Genomic DNA, 9495 nt, shown 5'->3' on the forward strand with positions numbered 1-9495 from the left:
CTAAAGAATATACCCAGCAGACACCAGCAAAAAGATGGAGGCTATGATGACGGACGTGAGACTGAAAGTGAAAGAGGACCCACTATTGTCCACTATTCGGTTTTTGCTGTCTACGGTTGTCCTGTGACCCTTGACCGCTGTGCTTGTGAACTCCAGTTCTGGTATATGGCTGTGTATCCACTGCTGGTAGTATGTGAGACGGGCGTAAACGCCAGGACGGTTCTCCTCGGCGCAACCTTCTCCCCAGCTCACAACACCTGCAAGGAGCCAGATGTTGCCCATCTGGCAGGCCAGTGGTCCTCCCGAATCGCCCTGTGCAGAGAAGACTCAGGTGGGTTAAGGGAAACACAGCAGTAGCTACTTCTGGCACTTAATAGCCTGACAATAATATTGCAGAGGGTTTACCAGAGGAGCAAGGTGACCATGTGTTTCATTTAAAAAGCCAATAACTTACCAGGCAGGAACGTCATGGGCCCGTTTTGCACAGAGCCCAGGATGCTGGCACAGCTAACTTCTGCAGGTCAACACCCTCTTAATGAAAGCCTTGCTTCACTGGTCAAGAGCCACTATTTCTAAAGTTGCCAACCTCCAGGTGGTGGCAGGAGATCACCTGCTATTTCAGCTGATCTCCAACTGATAGAGATCAGTTCACCTAGAGAAAACGGCCGCTTTGGCAATTGGTTTGGGGGGGGGGGAGCCTGAAGAGGGCAGGGTTTGGAGAGGGGAGGGACTTTAATGCCGCAGTGGCCATTTTTTCAGGGTGAACTGATCTCTATCGGCTGGAGATCAGTTGTAATAGCAGATCTCCTGCCACCACCTGGAGGTTGGCAACCCTATTTTCTGGCCATTGCTTATCTTTTTTTTTTGCACTGAGTTTTCCCTGTGTGTCTGTGTGTTCCCTTCCCCCTCAGAACACTACAAAACTGACTTGAAAATATACAAAGGAAAACCCAGGGAGCAGCAGCTGGCAAATGACTCTGTTTGTAAGGGAAGGAGGAACTAAGCCAAGCCGAACGGCAGCAAAAACCCAGTGAGGAAAAGCCCAAGGCCTTTTATGCCTGGCTGTTTCCCTTGCAGTCACCCCTCCGACGACTTCGGGTCTTTGTGTTGATCATGCATGCCATTTCCAACTGTCAGAGGTCGCCTCGCTCTCCCCCTGCCTTTTCCCGCATTTTGCCCGTGTTTTCAAATTTGAGATAAAACAGGTCCCTGAAAATGCGGGCAAAAAGTGGGGAAATGTAGGGGGAGAGCGAGGCGACCTCTGATGGTCGGAAACGGCATTCATAGAATCATAGAGTTGGAAGGGACCACCAGGGTCATATAGTCCAGCCCCCTGAACAATGCAGGAAATTCCGAACTACCTCCCCCCCACACCTCCAGTGATCCTTACTTCATGCCCAGAAGATGGCCAAGGTGCTTTCCCTCTCATGATCTGCCCAAGGTCATAGAATCAGCACTGCGGACAGATGGCCATCTAGCTTCTTCTTAAAAACCTCCAGGGAAGGAGAGCTTACCACCTCCCGGAGAGCTTACCACCTCCCATTCATAATCAACGCAAAGACCCAAAGTCGTCGGAGGGATGACGGCGAGGGAAACAGCCACGCAAAAAAGACCCAAGGGGGAAGATACTGTGGGAGAAGATACTCAGAAAGAGCAGAAAGATGAACAGCCTAGGTGTCGCCACTAGAGGGGAGCCAAGTCCCATAACCTGCTAGGCTGAATGCGAATCGGGTCTCACCTGGCAAGCATCCCGTCCCCCGTCGGCATAGCCAGCACACAGCATGTCGCTTTTGATTTCCCGTGTCAACTTGGGCTCCTCAGAGTCCAGGTGGTAGAGGGCGTTGCACTCATCTGTGCTGATGATGGGGACTTCCAGCTTCTGTAGCATATCAGAGATTCGGGGGCTCGCTGCTACAAAAGCCAGAAAAGAGAATCCCATGAGATACAATGAGAGCATTGGTCTGGACAAGAGCGAGGGTTGGTGTAGTGGTTACAGCCTTAGACATACATACATACATATTACCTTTATTGGCATAAATAGTTATGGTCATGAGATCAGAAATAACAGGTGTTTCTTAAAAAAATTACTATCAATTAATATTTAGGATTGAATCTTAACCTTAACCACTTCCACCAAAAACTCTGCTACCTTCACTGTAACCTCAGTCATGAAGTCATTCAGCCTTAGGCTACGAGGGCTCAACTGTTACAAGCACAGATGTAGATATTAGTATGTCTGCCCCAACAGTGAAAACAGCAGTGCTCTGGAGCCCTTCTAGATCAGGGAAATGGCTTGAGGGAGAAAGCTTTAAACCCCCCTTCCCCTCACTGCAGGCCCGATCTGAATTGGACTTCTGTAGGCATGACTTTTTCCCCAGAAAAAACTTTGCTTAGTTCACAGAATTCTGAGCATCCTGTGTAACTGAACTAGTGAATCCTGGGTTCAAATCCCTGTTCGGCTGCCAAGCTTGCTTGAGTGACCTTGAATAAGTCATGACATGCCCCTGTATATCACGGTTGTTGTGAAGGTTAAACGGGGTACATGTATGCTGCCCTGAGCTCCTTGAAGGGGGGCATGATGAAAACAATAGTAATAATAATACTAATAATACTACTACTACTAATAATAGTTAATTTTTATACCCCGATTTTCTTTACCTTTTTAAGGAGACTCAAACTGTCTTAATTGCCTTCCCTCCCGCCTGCCACAACAGGCACCTTGTGAAGTAGGTAAGACACATGAACACACATGGACACATGAAGCTGCCTTCTACTGAATCAGACCCTTGGTCCATCCAAGTCAGTATCGTCTACTCAGATACTGAGTAGCGGTTCTCCAGGGCCTCAGGCAGGAGTCTTTCACATCACCTACTTGCCTAGTCCCTTGAACTGGAGATGCCGGGGATTGAACCTGGGACCTTCTGCATGCCAAGCAGATGCTCTACCACTGAGCCACAGCCCCTCTAACAGAACTGTGACTAACTCAAGGTCACCCAGCAGGTTTCATGGGAAGGAGTGGGGAATCAAACCCGGTTCTCCAGATTATTGTCCACCCTCTTAACCACTACACCAGTGCTTGAATTATATGGCGGAAGAGTAGGGGGTTGTTAATGGAACCTACAACTCCCGTCAGTGCTAGGAACTGTAGTTTGGCGAGGTATCAGAAAAGTCTAACAATGCCATAACCCACCCCTTCACAAAATTACAAGAATTACAAATGATCAGTTTTAGCCTGTAGTGTTGGATTCCTCTTCTTTTTCAACAGCATGTGACAGAAGTTGTGAAAATGGGTGACTTCCGGCTGCACTCACCTCTTCCTTTCTCATGATCACCCCAGCCGGTGACCCAGCACTTGTGCCCTGGGGGGAAGTCAACACCGGCATCGGGGACGCAGATGGGGATGATCCGTTGGGAGAAATTAACTGGTTGCTCCAGTTGTAGGAGGGCAATGTCTCCGACCCTCAAATTTCCCTCGTACTCTGGGTTGAGGATAATCTGCTTCACGGCAGCAGTGATGGAATGAGGGCCGGGATCGGAGAGTTTTCGAGCTCCAAGCAACACGGAGAAATTGGAAGGTACATTGAACCTAAAGGCAAATACATAGAGAGAAGAGTTGTGGGTTTTCTGGTTGTAAAACAACAACAATAACAACAGCAGCAACAACAACAGAACCTAAAGAGACTGGAGTCCTGGTAGGGTTGCCAACCTCCAGGTAATAGCTGGAGATTTCCTGCTATTACAACGGATCTCCAGCCAATAGAGATCAGTTCTCCTGGAGAAAATGGCCTCTTTGGCCATTGGACTCTATGGCATTGAAGTCCCTCCTCTCCCCAAACCCCACCCTCCTCAGGCTCCGCCCCCCCAAATCTCCCACTAATGGCAAAGAGGGACCTGGTAACCCTAAGTCCTGGCCTCTGACAAAAGCTGTTAATGGCTGTAGATGTTATCAGCAATGGGTGAAATTGTCAGGCCTGTTGACAGCTTGAAAAGAAAATGGAGTCTTGTGGCACCTCAAAGAGCAACAGATTTATTGTAGCTTTCATGGGCTAGACCTGGGGTTGCCAACCTCCAGGTACTAAGTCAAAAAATAAGGGCACCTCCGTGCCTATACCACAAGGTTTGGAAATTAGCACGGGAGAATAGGTACATAAAAGCACATAGGCAGGATACAAGATAGCAATGGTATGAGTGACAATGATGAAAAAGACAAAGACAGGTGTGCAACGTGAAATCTTAACCATTAAGTTGCTAAATATATACAAAAATACAAGGTAAGTGTAGAACAATTCTTTTGGTGCAAAGTAGGAGGCAAAAGTCCTCTTCTGGATTTCAATAATAACCAGTTTCTTTAGGATATCCAATGGCAAGTATAAATCCAAAAAATGGGGGACGGCCATTTCACATTCTTTTCTTCAGCCCCATAATAGTAAATAAATTACATAAAAAAGTAGTCTGTTTTAATTCAATCTTCTACAGCAGCAATATGACCAGTTCCCAATAGGATACAATAGGATCCCCTGGAGAAAATGGCCGCTCTGGCAATTGGACTCTATGGCGTTGAAGTCCCTCCCCTCTCCAACCCCCGCCCTCCTCAGACTCTGCCCCAAAAACCTCCCGCCGGTGGCGAAGATGGACCTGGCAACCCTAAAGGTCACTCTGACTGGCAGGAGCTCTAAGGAGACTCAGGCACATCACAACATGAAGATGCCGGGGGATTGAACCTGGGACCTTCTGCATGCAAAGCAGATGCTCTAACACTGAACCACAGCCCCTCCCTGCAACATCAGAACCCATACTCACAGTTTAAAGCAGTGTGATGCTGTGATGATCCACTGGTCAGTAACAAGGGACCCTCCACAGTGGTGTACCCCGTTCATCTTGATGCTGACCTGCCAGGGCCATTCTCCGTTCTGGGAATCTTCCCCTCCTATGATTCGCTTCATAGGTCCCTGCTTGCCGCATACTGAGGAAGAAATTATAATTTCTTTTCAAGTGTGTTTCCCTTTTATGCACAAGGCCCTTTATGGTCTTATAATGTGATAACCTCAGGAGGTTGCTCGCTATTGCAGTTTTCCAGTTCTGGTCAGGCACTGGTTTTGGCCAATCCAGCCATTCTCCACGTCATCTTTTAGACTGGAAAATGTTCCTGGGATCTTTCCCCTAAATAATAGCACTTTTACTCTCTACGATAAAGAAATAAACAAGCACTCACCTCTGGGGGCCTCACTCGGCTTGACATCTAAAATGGAAGAATTCGGAGGGAAGAAATAAGAATAATGGTTGGAACACAAATGACGAATAAATAAAATAGAAAAGTAAGGCCAAAGCAGAAGTATCATCATAATTATACCTGAATCCAGAATCATTCTGCTATGGTCTTCAGCTTGGGTTGCCAGGTCCCTCTTCGACACTGGCGGGAGGTTTTGGGGCGGAACCTGAGGATGACGGGGTTTGGGGTGGGGAGGGGCTTCAATGCCATAGAGTCCAATGGCCAAAGCAGCCATTTTCTCCAGCTGAACTGATCTTTATCGTCTGGAGATCAGTTGTAATAGCAGATCTCCAGCTAGCACCTGGAGGTTGGCAACCCTATCTTCAGCTATTATATCTACTGATTTAGACGTATGTGTGCATGTGCCATCAAGTCACAGCTGACTTACGGTGACCCTGTAGGGCAGGGGTGTCAAACATAAGGCCCGCAGGCTGGATCAGGCTCTTATCTGGCCCACAAGCCAGCTGAGGCAGGCCCCCCACCCCCATTCTCAATCTGGGCTGGTGAGGCATGGCCTGGCCCAACCAAGTGGCATTTATGTCATATCTGCCCCTCGTAACAATTGAGTTCAACATCCCGTCTGTAGGGTTTTCAAGGCATGAGACGTTCAGAGGTAGTTTGCTATTGTCTACCTCTGTGTGGGTTGAGAGAGTTCTGAGAGAACCGTGACTGGCCCGCGGTCACCCAGCAGGCTTCATGTAGAAGAGTGGGAAATCGAACCCGGTTGTCCAGATTAGAGTCCACTGTTTTAAACAGCTAAACCATACCGGCTGTCATAATTATGTCTGTTGATTATATCTATTGGTTTAGACATGTAAACCCTGCTTATCTACCCAAAGGGGACCTAAGGCAGTTTACAACGTCATTCTACCGGCCTCCATTTTATCCTCACTACAACAATCCTGTGAGGTTAGGCTGAGACTGTGTGACTGGCCCAAGGTCAACCAGTGAGCCTCCATGGCGGGGTGGGGATTCAAACCTGGGTCTCCCAGATCCTAGTCTAACACTATTTGGTTCACCCTGGATGGGGTGGCAGTCTGTTCCGCTTCAGGATTCAAACTTACTTCAACCTTTATTTACTTTTCTCTCTTTCACATTTTTAACACATCCTTCCTAATAGGAGCTCGGGGGGGGGGGTATATGTCGTTCTGTACACCGCCATTTTTATCCTCATAATAACCCCAAGTGACTGGCCAAGTACACTTCATGGCAGGATGGGGGTTGGAATCTGGGTCTCCTTGGTCACTGTTGGACACACTGATGGCCTTTCTGCTTCTCCTTATCTGGCTGTTCCCCAATGGAGCTCTTACTGCAGTTGCTTAGCAGCCACCTTTCCTCCTTCCCCATCCCTTTCAAAATCCCACTGTATACCTGGAATAAAACGGGGGTTCCTTGTATTCATTCATTCTTTATATTTATAGCCCACCCTCATTCCCAGCAGCCAGGCTCAGAGTGGGTTACAACTCTATAATCATAAAACATTGGTTAAAACGTACTTTAAAATTGCATTAAAACTACATACTCCATAGAATTAATGGAACAAGATGCCATTCAGTAATCATAAGTAGTGGCCTCTAGAAAACCCTGGCCAGGCAGTGAATCCCCCCATAAACCAGTTGGGGGGGAGGATGGGAGGCCAGCAGTGATGACAATGGAAGAAACTCCATTACAATAAAACAGCTTCTTTTTGACATATCTACTTAAATGGATTACTGCACATTTGAGAATGAATTTGATCGTACTTAAAAATCCCACAGCTTGTTTCTGCTGTAGATGAAGTATGCCTGGTACCAACACGTAGGTCAAATCTTCTCCCACCCTCTGACCACATCTAACAATTTTGCCTGAAAGCATGGGATCACGGGCTCCCATATGAGCTTTGATCTCCTTCAGAGGTTGTCCTCTGTGTCTCCAAGCTGAAGTAACATGGGTGGCCGCTAGAGACAGGGCCTTCTTGGTAGTGGCTCCTCAATTATTGAACGCCCTCCCCACAGCTATGAGCCTTGACTGGGAGTTGCAAGAACAGAGGGTAACACAAGTAGCCTTCTTGCTTCCTGGGATCCATGTTCTATCATTCAGCCATCTGACCAGCTCATCAGGCAGCAGTAGCTTCATCTATTCTGCCCTTGGCTGGGGACGCTTCCCACTTTGGGGAAGACAGAAACCCCCAACCTCACACCAAACCCAACGACTTTCAATCACGGGTTCTTTCGATATTCCACAGTCACATAATTCTGCCCCCTGCTGGTGAGGAATATTTGCTCCTTCGTCACTTACCCATCACCGCCTGCAGAAGCAACAGCAGAACCAAACCTGCGAATCTCCTGCTTGCGTTCCATGCTTGTATTTGATGTCCCATATTGTTCCTGCTTTCGCTATAGAAGCACCACTGGAGGCGTGTTGTACTATCTAGGCAAGGTACGCTGTGAATACTTATATATATATATTTATACACCACGCCCCGGAGGGCGTGTTTACACTGGGAATACTGCCAAATCAGGGGAATGTTCGAAAACCTGTTGGGTAAATGTGGATTGACACTTCTCACCTCTCTCTCCTTCCTTCCAAATTTCCCCATTTCCCTGTTTCTAAACCCGTTTCATCCTGATTTCCAGAATCCCTCCTTCCCTGACCTCACAATGCCTTCCTCTTTCCACATAGGTGCCCCTTCTTGTTTGATGTTTCAACCCTTTTCAGAAGTTACGGTTATGCCTACTGGGAACCTACCGACTGCACACAGATCCTCTCGATATGTGGGGTCACCATAGGGTTGCCAACCTCCAGGTACTAGATCCTGTTATTACAACTGATCTCCAGCTGATAGAGATCAATTTACCTGGAGAAAATGGCCGCTTTGGTAATTGGACTCTATGGCATTGAAGTACCTCCACTCCCCAAACCCTGCCCTCCTCTAGCTCCACCCCAAAAACCTCCCACCGGTGGTGAAGAGGGACCTGGCAACCCTAGTTCACCGGGTTGTGTGAACAGGGGCAAAGAGCGTACTTATCATTAAGATTGCCAACAGGGTTGGAGAAAATTGTCCTGTCTCTTTAACAACAATTTAATATCTGAAAGTGGGCAAATGAAGATTTTCATGGCATGGAGGTCAAGAACGGCACCTGGTAAATGGCATCCTGTTAAACTACTGAAGGGATAGGACATTTTTTATTTTCTCTAGGCAGTTGGCAACCCTATTTTCCATGCATGGGTAGTGGTGGAAAGTGCCATCAAATCACAGCTCACTTATGATACACTGTAGGGTTTTCAAGGCAAGAGACGTTCAGAGGTAGTTTGCCATTGCCTGCCTCCGTGTCACACCCCTGGTTTTCCTTGGAGGTCTCCCATCCAAATACTTGCCAGGGTCGAGGCTGAAAATGTGTGACTAGCCCAAGCTAGGGTTGTCAACCTGCAGGTAGTAGCTGGAGATCTCCTGCTATTACAACTGATCTCCAGCCGACAGAGAGCAGTTCCCTTGGAGAAAATGGCTGCTTTGGCCATTGGACTCTATGGCATTGAAGTCCCTCCCCTCCCCAAACCCCACCCTCCTCTGGCTCTGCCCCCCAAACCACCCACCGATAGTGAAGACGGACCTGGCAACCCTAGCCCAAGGTCACCCAGCAAGTTTCCATGGCAGAGTGAGGATTCGAACCTCGGTTTCCTAGATCCTAGTCCAACACCATGCTGGCATGTTCTTTTTACGTGGTTTGTGTTCATGTGAACCAAGGCTGTAAATACTCACATCGCTCCTGTTCACACAACATGGTGACTGTGCATATAAGGAGGATTGTTGTGCAGCTGCTACCAGTACCATCAATACACATGCAGCCCCCCAATAGGGCAGATATCAGCTGCCGGGGTTGAGAGCCAGTGTGGTGTAGTGGTTAAGAGCAGTGGTTTGGAGTGGTGGAGTCTGATCTGGAGAACCAGGTTTGATTCCCCACTTCTCCACATGAGCAGCAGAGGCTAATCTGGTGAGCTGGATTTGTTTCCCCACTCCTACACATGAAGCCAGCTGGGTGACCTTGGGCTAGTCACTCTCTCTCAGCCCCACCTACCTCACAGGGTGTCTGTTGTGGGGAGGGGAAAGGAAGGTGATTGTAAGCCGGTTTGAGTCTCCCTTAAGTGGTAGAGAAAGTCGGCATATAAAAACCAACTCCTCCTCCTCCTCCTTCCAGCTGGGAACTCAGCGGATGCTGGATGCAGATGCTAGAGAGTCCGGAAGGATA

The 9495-nt window shown here is 48.0% G+C and overlaps 1 protein-coding gene across 1 annotated transcript; it reads right to left on the minus strand.

Annotated features, from left to right (window-relative positions):
- Positions 1-7628, minus strand: LOC130490953 (serine protease 27-like). Its single transcript, XM_056864768.1, has 6 exons — positions 7547-7628; positions 5213-5239; positions 4801-4963; positions 3312-3586; positions 1739-1908; positions 1-312 (listed from the first exon to the last, which is right to left on the minus strand). The coding sequence occupies exons 1-6, from the start codon at positions 7626-7628 to the stop codon at positions 1-3; spliced, it is 1029 nt and encodes a 342-aa protein (XP_056720746.1).
- Between the last annotated feature and the right edge of the window lie 1867 nt (positions 7629-9495).

Source organism: Euleptes europaea, chromosome 18, assembly GCF_029931775.1.
Source record: "Euleptes europaea isolate rEulEur1 chromosome 18, rEulEur1.hap1, whole genome shotgun sequence".
Lineage (NCBI taxonomy): Eukaryota > Metazoa > Chordata > Lepidosauria > Squamata > Sphaerodactylidae > Euleptes > Euleptes europaea.